Genomic DNA, 16,072 nt, shown 5'->3' with positions numbered 1-16,072 from the left:
GCCGTTCTCGAGTTATGCGCTTACCAACACATTTTGCGATTCATTTTTATATATTAGAGAAGATACATACTAAAACAACAATGAATGAAGTGTGCGTATAACCACATCAATTACACTAAAAAGCGTGTCATAGATTAACAATAGCACAGACTGCCCATCGATAACCACAACAAATATGGCTGTATTATAATTAATAATGAACTGTGATAATCGTTTGACAGTTGCTTTGTTCATATTTGGCTTTCTAAATACTGAGCGGACAAATGTAATTCACTATCGTAGTGTTATCTCAATCTGAATTGTAATTTAAACCCTGCGAATTGTTTTAGTAAAGACACGTTTACATTTTGGTCAGTATTTTTGAACTCTCATGTTTTTGTTATAGTTATAAAAACATAAATTAATAAATATTTGAAAAAGTAATTACGCTGAAATCAATATGCTGACTCTAATAGAATTAACACTCAATGCACAATTAAACATATGTCTTATTAGAATTAACGTAATTGTTATTTTGATAATAAGGGCATAAAGAAGCTTCAACAGCCACACTCCAAAATATGTAGACAAGTTGAGATAGTTCAATAAATTGTATTTGACATACATTATGAAATATTTAACAAATTAAACCGCATAAAAGATAATCAGAAGCAAACATAACCTATAAAACAGCAGTCCCACTTATATGAACAAATCTTTACTCTCAACTCTGATAAATTACAAGCACTTACAATAGTTCAATTTGTCCAACTTTTGTGATCATTTGTAAACAGTGGCGTCCCACATACTATGTGATTTCATTGAGCACCAAAATGGGTCAGATATGCTAACCATTTGACACCAAAGATTTAGTAAACCTAGATATGGCTTAGTCATTGAAATGTGACGTCATGCAATCGTTGATTTCGCTGTAGTAATATTTTGTAATTTAGAAGATTAAAGTGTATGGTGAACATATTTTGACTGAGGAATTGAATACATTTTGAAAAAAGCTGAGCTTTTATTCGCCATCGTTTTGTACCTTACCTCTATAATAAAGTATATATTGTACATTGTTTCATTGTTATCTTTATAATATTTATGAGGGAAACTATTACATCATACTATGATACCTAAAATAATACAAGGAGTCTAGGAATAAGAAAAGGTAGAGTTAGGTAGAGCATCATTAATGTCGTTACGTAAGAAATTATTAGAAATACATCTAGATTAAAATATTGATAGCGACATCTACGCAATTATATTCTTATATCTGTGTTATGTGCTGTGTCCACAATTTGAAACATGTTAGAGGGATTCTCTTTGCATACCCACCGTATTATAACCTTTTGATGTATGTGGTTGAATTACTTTCCAAGTAATTTTCCAAAATTAAGTATTACATACATGAAAGTAAAAAATAACATTAAAGTTAATCTTAATGTGCGTCCAATTGGATATTGTGTCATTTAAGTGTTTTATACAATTTACAATAAACTCTTATTGATAAACTTTATGCAATATATATTTATTTATACTAACGTAATCATATTTCAATTAAGTAGGTTGACAAAACGATTTTGGAAGGAAACCGCAAAAAAAGACGTGTGGCACTCGGGGACTGCCGCGGTAAAGCTATTGCATGCTATGCCTTCAAGCCACACCTCCGTGCCCGTCGGAGTGGGGAGCGTGAGGTTTTTCCGTTACGGAATTTCTGGATTCGGTCCCCGCGCTCAAGGCCCGCGATAGAAGCTATGCAATATCTTAAAAATTCAAGTTGTTTAAAAAAAAATACAAAATTTATTTTAAAAGAATATTGCTACTGTATCAAAATAAATGTATTTGTAGGCGTGTTAATAATATATGATGAGAGCGGCATTGAGTCAATGTGGGTCAGGTCGGATGCATACCAATTTGTGTATTCGTGGTGACGTCGATGATATCATTTATATACTGCGATTATAATATACAATATATTATGATACAAATAACAAACATACACAAGTAGGTACCTAGACATAATGGCTCTATTTCACATTTGCATTTACAAATACTTCGAGATAAACCATGTTTTTTACGTGTTCTGTAAATATCAATGTTAAAAAAATCCTTCCATTCCAAATCTCGCGTCCTTTTTGTCTACCTGCAAGGACTGTTTGGTACAGGTCAGCATTCATTTCTTAAAACTATTAGATTATTTAAATGTATGTAGAACAATAAGTATAAATATTAAATAGGTAGATAATAAGCATCAAACATTAACCCAATGCAATGTAGAGCACAAAGCTGCGAACATAACCTGAAAATTTTTACTTATTATATGAAAAATCCTACAAATAGGTATCTAATTTCTGTAACCACTACGTAAAAAAGCCACTCAAATAAATACTACATTAATTCCCTTATCGCAGAACAGATACCCAAAAGTTAATGAAGGGGTTAATGAACTTTTTATTACAAGGAAAGTAATTGATAGGACAATTTCATTGATAAACCCTCTATGCAGCGGCTATCAAGCTAATTTGTAGATAACGAGCCGAATATCATTCACTCGTTGCGTAAGAGGAAGTGGGAATTTATAGTCTTGTAAACTTAACTAATTAAATACAAGTTTTTATTTCAATATTTTTAAAAGTACAGGATATTTTGTTGTTTGTTTGAACGCCAATTTCAGGAACTACTGGTCTGATTTGAAAAACTCTTTCGGTGGTAGATAACCCATTTATCGAGTAATATTTACTTATGACCAACAGGAACGGAGCACTGCGGGTAAAACTACGGGCACAGCTAATCTACCTGCCACAAACATTGAATATCATTGCATCAATGAAATACTCGTCGGATTAAAAAAAAAAGCCTTTACCATACGAAATATATACCTTAAATCTTTACCATTACTGTCCAGGTTGTCCATGTTGTTAGGTTCTATTATTATTTATCTATATAATGTACCTAGACGTAGGGCTTTGCAAGCTTAGAGGAGGTGAGAGAGCGCCAATATGCGACTATGCGTAGAGCAGCGACGCGCGTCACACGTTGTCAAATTGTGAATATTATATAACTTATGTGAAGAATACTAATAAAAGTGTTATTTGAAGTATTTGCTGGTTTAATTGAAGCTGAAGAATCCTGCGACAATAATGTATTTATAACTATAATATGATAAAAAAAAATTAATGCAAACGCAAACCATATCGATTTTACAGAATGATTGTTATTCTAACAGAACGTATCAACTGTTGTGAATCGTAAATTCAAGTATCACATATCAAAACCGTTACTCATTATAAACGCTACAAACAGAATAAAATCTATACTTAATTCTATAAAGCTGAAGAGTTTGTTAGTTTGAACGCGCTAATCTAAAGAACTACTGGTCCGATTTGACAAATTCTTTCGGTGTTGGATAGCCCATTTATCAAGGAAGGCTATATATCATCACGCTTAGACCAATACGAGCGGAGCAATGCGGGTAAAACCACGGGGCACAGCCAATGCAGGATAAATTCTTGAGTCTTTCTTTTTAACACGCTTTAATTAGCTTCACCTGTATGTTTGTATGTAACCAACTCATTTAGATTCCATTTTGACCCACTTTAAACAGATTTTATTCAAACTTTGTACACTTATCAATCGGTGACACTGACACAACAATAATTTGTTTCAGCGTATTTTTAAGTATCTTTAAACTATGTTAATGATTAAATAAATAAGACCAGTCCAGTACCGATCTTGCGTGGTACACAGGTGCATCTGTTATCAGCTCCGTCTAACTTGATTGATAACGGACTGGTGTCAACAACCGCGTAAAGCGGTGAACACACTGCGTGCAAAGAAATTTGTAAATAGTAAATATGTGGACTAAGCCTTATGTTTGTGGAATTTCGTGAAGATGAACGAAACATTTTAAATGGAATATAAGTATTAGCATTTATTAATTTGAAAATAAATGCATTGTATTTTGTAAAAAACTGTTTTAAACGTAGTATTCGAGTTACTTATACGTGATATTAATAAATACAGAAAATTTCACATGTTAGGTTACTAACTGTCTCTTAATAAAAAATAAATAAATGTTACTCTACTTTAGATAGGTACTTGTACGTATATTAATGGAAACTGTTACTAAATAAGTCACAAATACGTCCCTACAACAGAAAAACACATTTATAATACTTACAAATAAATCAAACACTATATCCAGACAAGTCAGAGTGAAATGTAAAACAAAAAGGAATCTCGGGACGTGACTCTGGTTTCAAACCTATGGTAATGAAGTTGCATACATTACATGCATCATAGATGGATTCCTGTGCGTACTTACAGATTACATAAAACTGTTGATAGAAATAAACATCCTATAATAAGAATAAAGCGCAATGTGCACATGTGTCAGGAGTGAAACTTCTTTGGCAAATTAAAAATATACAGGGTGTCCCACTATCGGCATACTAAGCGCGAAGGGAATTGTAGTTTTGCATAAAGTGATCACGTAAAAAATACTTAAACAACAAAATTACATCAAAAAAAATTTTTTTAATTTTTTCTGAGATCCATGTTTTCTTCTCTATCTTCGCGCACCCGGCATATACCGCTTCACTAATGTGAGCATTTTGTCTATGAAATTATAATCTTAAACGATAGGTCACGTGCTGGTAGCAAAGCTGGGCGGGTTGCTTGTTATGGAGAGTTTTAAGGATTCATCTATTTGAAAAAAAACTGCGTCTGGAATTACTCAGCGTATACAAAACCTCCTTTTAGCTTAGTATACCAACAGTGGGACACCCTCTATATCTTACTCCATGACGTCAAGTTTCACTTCAAAAAATATTTATTTTTGACTTCACGACTCAGTTTTATAGGTACATCAAATATAATGGAAATAAGATACAGAGATTCTGTTTCTACCTATGTAAAATAACAAATACTTTAAAAATGCACAGGACGTGGTACAAGTAACAGTTTTAAACGATAATACAATAAGTAAGTGATTATTTAATTCCTGACAAATTAAATTGGCAGTGAATTTTATACTTAGATTTTTTTAACTATATTTTTGTTCAACAAAGAAGGCACTCAGAAAAGATGGATTGTTGATAAATTTTTAATAATTCTTGATTACTATGGAGGCATGAATTATTAACATTTCATTCTCCAAATGGCGCTAAAAGGGAAAAACTACGAACTTTGTTTATTTTTAGATAAATGAAAGTCCAAAATATCAACATAAAATAAGCTTTACAAATTGTAAACACGCAAATAACTAATAATGTTCCTTATACTTTCTGTATAAATGTAATGCTAGAAAATAAAGATATCATGTGTTCCTGCCTTAATCTTTTATAAAGATAGCATCCCACGCCATATTCTCTTAATTATCTAAAGCCCAGTTATTAAAAAGCGAGATAAGGCTGTCCACTGACGTTATGACATATTTCCTCTTGAATTAGGTAATGTCTGAGCAAGTGTGTTTGTTTTTAGATTGTTCTAATTAAATAAGATCTTTACTGCAAGCAATTACACAATTTTTCTCAACATAACTTCGTCCATCTATTTTTTAAGGTGTGTTAAACATCTTTTTTTTTAATACCAGTATACAATAAGTCTAAACAGATACTTCAATTTACCTATATTTACATTTACTTAGGGTGTTTGTACTTTCTATAGAACATTTTTTTTTGTTTTACTAATGTAGAGTCGGTAAAAATTGTAAAATTTTAAAAGTATAAAAATTTAACCATGCACTAAATATAACTCTAGAGTATAAAAACTAAATATTTTTTTATGTTTAAATACCTACCTATTAAAATAATATTAAACTATTTATCGACAAAAAATTATAACCTATAAAATATTAAAACACCGCAGTGATTTATAGTAATCATAAAGGTAATAAGTGGTAATTAGAGCCAAGCGAACGCCGCCAAAGTCAAACGCTACAAAAAGTTAAAACAGTTTGCAAGTAAGAAGCATTAATATGAATAATGCGTTCTCGTACACGACTCTTAGGCTAATTGCAGAGGCGATTAGAGTTTAATCCTGCAGAATGCGAATGTAAGTACTTAACTATACATCGTGTACTCCAGGGGCGTATATTATTAATTGGCTTAACATCCAATTTTCCTTATTGGTGTTCAGAATTTAGTACCTATGGGATGAAAATGTGAATGTATCATTATATAAAGTTTTTTTTTTTACGTTTGGGAATAGCGAAAATTTTAAAACAATTGGGTCGAAATAATTGGTTATATTTTTATTTTATTTGAGAAGGAATCCGTTGTTGTTCGATTACAAATGTACTTATTATGTGTTATTATCAAAACCACTAGACAATATTGGACAATATTTTAATATTATTTCGCCATAATAGCATTGAGAATTGAGATGGCTACGTCATTAAAACCACAAAAATCTACATAACTAAGAAGGCGTATATTACGACAAAAATAAATATTACTAAAGAATCATTCAAGAGAATAAATCGTAATACTTTTAAACGATTATAACATGTTCGAAATATGGACGTATGTGGACACATTGTAGCGCTAATGTATTTAACACACTCTTGCGTATAGCGTAAGAGTCAAACTTAAAAATATTGTATCTTTTAATATTAACGTCTGTTTTCATAAAGAGCACCTCGGTTTATTTACTCACTAAGGTAAATAATAGACATTATGACGCTTGATATTATACCATCTGTTTTTAAATTAATTTCATAATTTTTAATTTTCTGTATATCTCTCGTGCCTATATTTAGTGCAACTTGACTATGTAATTGTCGATAATAATATAATTTCCTACTAAAAAGCTACTTCATTACTACTATTCACAATTATGGACACATTATAAATATATTTTAATCACCACCTCCTGTACTATAAATCTGAATCGCCTTATCCATTCAGAAACGGCTAAGCGCGACGTGACATCATCATGTTGGACACATGCTCAATGAGTTACCCCACATGATTAGAGCAACCTTCGGGCTAATGCTACTCTGTTACAAATTTACAATATACTACATGTACCTACTTCTATACTTATACACACACTTATATTGAACACAAACACAAATATTATATACTTAGAGGAGAAGATATTTGTATTTTCGTACTAGCTTTCCACCCACGGTTTCGGAATTAGTGTGGTCAAAGGAACTTCTCGTGATATTTTTCGGCGCGGTAAAAAGTACGTGAAATTCCGACAAACAAACACAATTTAGCATTTATAATAGCAAAGATAAGAATTTTACGAAATAAAAACTAATCTATTAAAAAAAATGGATATACTATAGTTTATATACCGAGTAACAAAGAATACAATTTCCCTACAAAATACAAAAATTCAAAACAATAAATTTCCCTTTCTATCATGACTCAGATAATATAAATTAATTTTATTGCTGTTTACATTTACGGTAGTTTTTGTTTTCACATCACACGGCGAGTGATAGGGAAATCCTTGCAATATTTAATGTCGTGTCGTTAAATGTAAATACACTAAAAACCTCTTAAGTAGTTAATCAGGTGAGAAACCGGAAATTAGTTTTACTATGAGAAGTATTTTCAAATCATGCACATACATAAAAATGCACTTACATCGACATAAAGACAAAGACGTTTAATTTCAATCAGTTTTTTCAATCGAAACTAAAAAAAATATCAAAGACCCATCTTAAATTAAAAAGATCATTTAAAGTATAAAAAAACGCAGAAAGAGTCAGATGTAATGTTTTTTGATACTATAAAAACTAATGTGGTTTGCCCAAACACCTACGAATCAACGGTTACAAACATTTCGCAAAAAACGTAGTAGCATCACGAACACCTAGAACATTAAAAAACTAAACATTTCATCATAACAATATCTTATATTATTACAGTCTGCTTGACAAACTTTGTTAATACACAAATGATATTTCCAAGTAAATTACACCTTGCGGCGTCCACCGTATATTTAAAGTCAAACTTAATTTACAGCTCGATCGTGTAATCATCGGAGCTTACCCGCTATAACATTTTACACTACACTAAATGTAAACCCGTATGTCCATTAACCATTGGGATTTTGCAGCGACTTCTATCTTTATATCATTACCCCTGTAATTTTCTTCCCGAGTACAACCTCACACTTACTTAGACGATTCTCTGTTACCGATTTTAACGACTTCGTTTCCTATTTATTTTATACTAGTGTTATCATCAACTTTTATAATGATATGCAATTTTATGTCTTCATGCGTTGACATAGGGTCTACTGCTTTTGATTCATACGCAAATTCATGTTGGCCAACAACGCCTGCAGCGGTTTAGTCATCATCATTAACATTAGCAAGATAGTTTCGAGTATTCATTTTAAATGCTACATCCGTTTCTTTACTATTTATTTTGCTTAATTCGCTTTTATGGTATGTTTCTATAGTCTGTTTTCTATTTTTATCTGCATTAATGTTGTTATGCATGATCATCATATCTTGGAATGGCAATTTCTCTGTTTCTATGAATTTTAAGTTCGCATATAAAAATGATACCATTGAACGTTTTTCTAATACCTCTAAAATTAGTAACTGTAGAGCAAGTGTAGAGAGAACAGATACCTTCTATGGAAGCGCGTTCCATCTTAGACCACATCTCAGCTTAACATTAGGCGAGATTGGGGTCAAGCGCTTCCCTATTCTCAATGCAAAAAAAAGAAGAAAATTGTATCGTTAAACATATAATATGTATTTGTTAAGTATTTCGCTTTATCAGCAACAAATTTACCTGTAGGTACTTACTATATTGCACCATACAAGGTATCAATACTAAAGTGTACACAACAAAGTATTTAGCAGTAAATGTATACGATGTGAACAACAGATTAATATGGATGGAATTCAATTAAGGAGAGCCATTCCACAACGCATTTACATTGTAGCTTTCCAAGACACTGGATAATTTGATGTCAAAGCGAGTTATGTTAGACTACTCACAAATTCATATCAGCTAATGGACACTGTATGGAAAATTCGCTTATGTGCTGATAATTATCAAGGTAACCAAACAATATACATTATATTTTATGAGATGTTGATAGTCTGTGAGTGAGGTAAATTTTGATACATCTCAGCGTCAGCGAATATAATCTCAATCATTTTTGTTTACTTTGATCTTACGATTCATTGATAACATTATACACATTCAAATGTACATAACTTAACTAGCTATCCGCCCGCGGCTTCGCCCGCTGTGCCCAAAATTAAATAAATTATACATATAAACCTTGCTCTATCTATTAAAAAACTGCATCAAAATCCGCTGTGTAGTATTAGGTATGCTTACATTTTTATAATATAGGGACAGAGGAAGCGACTGTTTTATACTATGTTATGATAATTTTCTGTCTGTAGTCATGATTTTTGTGCTAATAAACGCGTTGTTCATTGCGTTGTTCATTGCGTTGTACCAATTATGTTAAATACAATCTCCTTACAAAGTAATTATTCGATGATGTCATTGATCATTATCTATGATCGCATCTTTTTCGAATTCTCGTATCTTTATTTTGGTGTTGTAAATAATTATAGACTCGAACATCATGAACAAACAAAGAACATCGCTGTCGACTTAGTTCAGTATTTCAAATGACCTTGTTTTAATACTTATGGTACATGTACAAAGTGTGTAATATTACTTCAAATTTGTTTACTTTAACATTACTACGTTAGATTTTTATGTTTATGACTGAACAATAGGAACGATTGTTGATTGATTTCTAGCAGTTATTTGGAGGAGTAATTTGCGCGGTTTATTTATTTTGATTCAGTAGCGTTTTGGTTGCGTAGTTCATTCTATAATTTACGATACTGACTTTGCTTTATACTATGTAGTGATAATATTTGTTCCTTACAATATTATGTAGTTACTAGCTTTCCGCCCGCGGCTTCGACCGCGTTTTCAGAGAAAAACCCGTTCCCGTAGGATTTCCGGGATAAAACCTATCCTATGTCCTTTCTCGGGTATCAAAATATATCTATACCCATGCAAATTGGTTCAGTAGTTCAGGCGTGATTGAGTAACAGACAGACAGACAGAGTTACTTTCGCATTTATAATATTAAGTATGGATTAGATACTTAATAAACAATATAAACTTAATAAATAAAAGTTTGGTTTTTACAGGAGTATCTAGTGCTGTTTTGAAGTTTAAGCTATAATATTTACCATTATAATAATATAAGGTTTAACCAACACGTCATGCTTATAAGCAGCATGCGTCACACCATCAGATGACGTAGCTCTATGTACACTTTAAATATCATAATAGCATCATGTTTTATTTTAATTCTAGCAAATAATAACAATTTTATTCGTCTAATAAAAAGCTACTTTACTGAACACGTATTTTTATATTACGAACAAACATTTAATGAATCCTTTAAGAGAATCGTTTGGAAATTATTATGGTAGAGTTATTAATATTTTTAAGCTCCTTTTTTTACTAACACTAAATTGTATCTTTTTTTCCCTATGACCATATTAAACTTATTTTCATTTCATTTCATTGCATTTCATTTCATTTCATTTCAAATTAAATTTAGTCATTACGTAATTATTTGTATATTAGTATTCTTTGATATTTGAACTCGTCGAAGAAATAATTAAGAAATAAAACCAACAGTAATCCACTCCTGGGTAACATATACCTTATTAGTTATTACATTAACACAAAAATAAATAATTAGTGGATACTAATTGGATTCGTCGGCCTAATAACGAATTGTCTTATTACTTTTCGACTTCTTTCTTATTCAGATCGTATTTACTTATTATTGTATTATTTACTGCTTATTCATTTAATTTGAAATAATATTATCTCTATAATAATCTTGCTTGTAGAGTTAGTTCATTGTTAATTTTATTTTCCTTATCGGAGTCAGTAAGTTTTTGTGGAAACGTTTTATTCTCTTGTTTTTGAATATGACATAATATTATAAGCAAAACATAAAATACATAAAATCTTATAAAAATAAACGATATGATTACGATATCATAAAATTATAGCTTTAATGATAGAGCACCTATACCTAAATAAAAAAAGTGAAAAAGTACGTGTATTAAAAAATAATGCAAATGCTCTATTAAATTATTTTATTCTATTTTCTTAAATTTCTAAATTATTATATTAAGGGCCGATTTTTCAATGGTTGGGTAAAACTTATCCGTCCAATAAAGTATTACACGATAATATTAAAATGTCACGTAAACTGTCAAATACGGGCAATTAGAATACTTTTTAAAATGGTAGTTTTATACATTATTTGACGAATAAGTTTTATCCAAGCATTGAAAAATCGGCCCTAAATTATTTTATTCTTCATTTCACCTCCCTCCAAAAACCATTATATATTATTTTTGAAGTGTATTTTTTCTTATATACTTATACAAGATTCACTAATTTCGCAGATAATATAACTATACTATTTAAACTAAATATAATATGAAGAGAGTCCATTATATTATATATATAATATTTAATACAGATATAAACGGAGATATCTACTGTTTCGTGGTTACCGGAATCTCGCTCACCTTGGCCATTATTTCCTATTTGTTTGCATCGTACCGCCACCTGACTTTAATTACCGTTTCTATTTATATTTAACGATTAAACTCTATAGAGAAATAAATATATGTACTATGGAGAAATGACTCAATGTATATTTAATTCGTCATTTGAAAATAAACTCAATTTTGCACACATGAAGACAGTTTATCATCTTATTGAATGAAGTATTTTGTTGTTACGGCAAAAAGGTATCTTGAAATTTATAATCAGTAGTGTCGGATATTTTGAAAGTATTTCGCAAAATTTATAATATATAAAAATCAACTCTATTTAAATTGCATAATATTAACGAAAGTGTTAACAAAGATAAATAAATATTGACTAAAATTGCGCTATCATTTAAAATTCTATCGTATTTTTCAAGAGCGCTAAAATTCATTATTAGTGATGTTCAAAGGTTACTCTCGGGTCGAGGTTATAAACACCTATTTGTATATTATTAAAACTGTTTGCCTCTCGACTATATTCAAGTACTTATCTCAACGTTTAAATGGATAATAATATTTAAATATGCTTTATAAATAACCACACTCTATCTGGACATAAATTATGTAATTACCGATTCACAAAAACATATTTAACGTTCAAATTTATTGAATTTATGTTCGAGACAAACATAATTAATAGGAAATAAAACGATGATACCACATGACATTGCAAGAACCGGTAAAATAAAATTCAAGCTTATGATATATGACGTTATCGATTCATTCTTGATTTGCGTAAGCGCAGAAAAATGTTCATTTCCGATTGGTTTTATACTTGACCATTTTATTTATTAAGGAAGAAAAGATGACAAGGGCAGTGAGATTTATTACTTTTAACGACTTTTTATGAAGAATGTATACTCATATGTCTCTACTATTTATCAATTTATTGATTTCTAATTTTCTACTATAACTCTAAACACACCGAATACTCGAATAGTTGAACTCTTTGACTTTGATAAGAGCAGTATCAATGTAATAGAGTCATTTCGGTTGGAAACAATATAACATTAACATAGATAAAACATAATTACCGTTCTGCAAGGATATAGCAAATAGCTCGTCGTCTTGCAGCCATCGCAGCTCGCTAATTATAGACATATCAGCTTCGTACGACATCAATGTGTCATGATAACAGCATTACAATAGCACTAAAACACAATTCGAGTACACAACACTAGCGATGCTCGTATCATCACAACACTAACACGAATCCACGCGGAACCTGAGCATTTTCGCGCTTCAATCATTCATACAAAAAATCTGCCGCCATACCACACGGGATTTTTTTTCGAAATACGAAAAATCGATCGTTCTTGCCGTCAATTTTTGACAGTTGACGTTTCGATCGTAAAGTCGGGGTGAACGAACTGGCTGCGCACGATCACGGGCCACGTGCGCCGGGCGTCGCTGTAGCACACTGACTAACCGACATGGTGCCACTAAGCGGGGGGCCGTTATATCACATTCATAATCATCGATAACTACAATTGAATTCGCACAACCCTAAAAGCGCGGGGCGACGGCCGAATATTACGTCGCAAGTGCAATCCCAAATTATTTTTATTGCATTGGCAACCGATTTAATGGTTTGCGGGTGTTTTACTTGCCAATTAAAGATGCTTAACGATTTTATCGAATCATTTGACGATGATTTATGCATCTTCCTCGCTAACACTTTGTTTTGGATCGTATAAAGTTATTGTTACTGGAAATAATTTTATTGGATGAAAAATGTGGTTAAAGAGATGTATGCGGAATTTAATACAAATTAATAAAAACAATGTACATAATTCATAGAGTTGTAAACTCATAAATCATTGACTCATAATTGTTAAATACCAATGATAATGGATTTATTCTGGACGTATGTTGCAATTAGCATTGAAATCATTAATATTTTATAACTATTCATTATAATAGAGCAGACCTTTGTTGCTAAAGCGTTTATAGTTCTTGCTACAGTTTCTAGAAGAAAAGAACATTATTTTGAGCTATTTCTATTGAGTTGAATTTAATCTCTACCTAGAGTCCCAGATTAGGCATCTAATTGCATATGTTTGCATTTTAAAATTTGTGTAGAGCTTTTTATATTTGCTAGAAGCACTTCACTATATACCTAATTAATTTAGGAGTTATTAAATAGCGTATAATTAATATGATTACATAAAATTCATAGAATTTAATTGTTATGACAAAAGATCAAAAGGTAAGAAAATTAAAAATAGCATTTTCGTGAAATATTATTTTGGGCAGGTAATTTAAGATAAGTACATAATATAATGTAGAGTTTTATAAAACACGATTCAAAGAAATAGTTACAAGCAAGTTTTTGCCCATTCTTATCGGTAGAAGAATCTTTGGATCATTAAAATTAATGGCAAAAATACGGAAATAATAAATATTCATAAGTACTTGTTAAATCGTAAGTATTTGGGTTTTCATACAAAAAACTGACAAAACTAGTACTCTCTCTTGAGTACAGTTGGCATTGCGTCATAATATGAAGCCTATAAAATATATTTTTGATTAAAAGAAGACCGTGGTAGTCCTGTGAATTCACTATGCGAAAAATATTTCCTCTATAGCAAGTCTTTATATATTAATTATTTATTTATTAATATTTGGGAAACAAACAATACGGCACTTATATGCCTACGTAAAATTAAAGCAGCTAAGTTTCCAAGATTAGTATGTAATATATAGTAAAAGGTTTAAGAAACCTTAAATTATTTATAAAGTTTTAGATCAAAAGGATTTCTTTATTCACTAAGCTATTATATATTGGTATTTGAGTAATATAAGTATATTATATATCCAGTAAATATTATAAACAGATTTGATAATATTAAATCTGTTTATAATATTTACTATTATATAATATGCTATATATAATGCTGCACCCTGCTTAAAGTTTTCCTAAGTTAATTTTCGATCACACCGCAGATTTTCAACATACATTCTATAGAATTTATGCTATTACACTCTACCGCATTATAAAATATACATATTTCTTCGTAAACAAGTAACCCGATTTAAAATGTTAGTGATATCAGCTTAATTAAACATTACTATCAAATAAACGAGGAAAGTGAGCCGCGAACAAACACACAAACATTACCACATCTCCAAATTAGAACTCGGAACTTGCATCATATTAAGAGATTGTAGAGAAACGTAGTGCTTTTTGAAGATTTAAGTATATTTTAAAGAAAAAAAAAGAGCACACGTGTAAGATGTGAAACTTCTTTGACAAGATTCAAAGATACCAAAATCGTCGCCTTACTCCATGACGTGACGGTATAGCCATGACGCGATCTTGAAATTTTACTCTCAACGAGCCTATAGAACTCACTTCAAAAATTAAACAATTATTAAAAAGGTATATAAATGATTTCAATATCTAAATTGTAAATTAATTTATACATTATAATATAGAAACTCGTGGAAAATATAGAGCTGGGTAAAGAAAATTAATACATTATATTGCAAAATAATGTTACTCCATATAAAAGGTTTCTTTCTCTTTATAATTAGGTACTGCTTAAAAATAATAAACTGAAAATAACAAAACAACGCTATGTTCACTGAAAATACGTTTGCTAGTTTCTTTCTAAAATCGTTTTTTTTCCTTTTAACTATTTTACTAGAAAATTCCTCTATTAAGGTCGTGAAATTGTATGAGCTAACAACAAAGCAAACAAACAATTAGGAAATACCGAATACTAAGGTCATGTCTGATCAATTAGGTGATGACGTCACAACTGAATCAGATTCGACCTTCGATTGTATTATGTATTTGTTTTTGAACGATTGGTTTCGTTTAGATATTGCACTTGATGTGGGTTCGATTATAATATTAAAATATAATTATAAACAGTTTAATGTAGCTACGCGCTACCAGTATTTTCTGATGTTTGATTTTACGCGAGTATTATACATTTAGAAATTAAAGACTTTTTAACGGATTTTAATCGCGATTTATTCATTCTATTATTGGTGGTCACGGGGAGACAGTCTCCCCGTGACCACGCTCGCTGTAAAGTGTTCGAAACGTCGGGAAAATAATAGAATGAATAAATCGCGTTTAAAATCCGTTAAAAAGTCTTTAATTTCTATACGCGCTACCAGCTTAGCTTTAATAGATAGAAATAATACATTTTCAGAGCAAAACGGTTTATTTTGTTTGAATAGGATTTATTCAAACAAAATAAACCGTTTTGCTCTGAAAATATTAGAAGGAAAGTATGAAATTGATAAAATATTACAGTAGAAAAACTTTAGTAATGAAAGTCATAAAAATGTCAGAACATATATTAGTATAGTATCTGCCCCTTGACCCAAGTACTCATTTCAAGAATGACTTTTATTGTAATCTAAGGACTTATATATCATAGTAATATTACATATTTTTCATTGATAAATAAAATAATGAGGTTCACTAATTATGAATAATAAATACCGAGTACGTACCTGTAATAAAAATGAGATTTTTTC

The 16,072-nt window shown here is 30.6% G+C and overlaps 1 protein-coding gene across 1 annotated transcript in view; it reads right to left on the bottom strand.

Moving 5' to 3' along the window:
* Positions 1-12,986, bottom strand: part of cv-c (RhoGTPase activating protein) — a 232,080-nt gene extending 219,094 nt beyond the window's left edge. The window contains exon 1 of the mRNA XM_090113864.1: positions 12,610-12,986. Coding sequence (XP_089969990.1) covers positions 12,610-12,694 — 85 coding nt within the window. The 5' untranslated portion in view covers positions 12,695-12,986. The remainder of the gene's footprint in view (positions 1-12,609) is intronic.
* Between the last annotated feature and the right edge of the window lie 3,086 nt (positions 12,987-16,072).

The sequence above is a fragment of the Colias eurytheme genome, chromosome 20 (assembly GCF_061535395.1).
Source record: "Colias eurytheme isolate Ceu_HAF_F1 chromosome 20, ilColEury1 Martin Lab GWU primary, whole genome shotgun sequence".
NCBI classification, from domain to species: Eukaryota; Metazoa; Arthropoda; class Insecta; order Lepidoptera; family Pieridae; genus Colias; species Colias eurytheme.
Note: the sequence above shows the minus strand (reverse complement) of the source record. Positions and strands in the feature narration are given on the sequence as shown.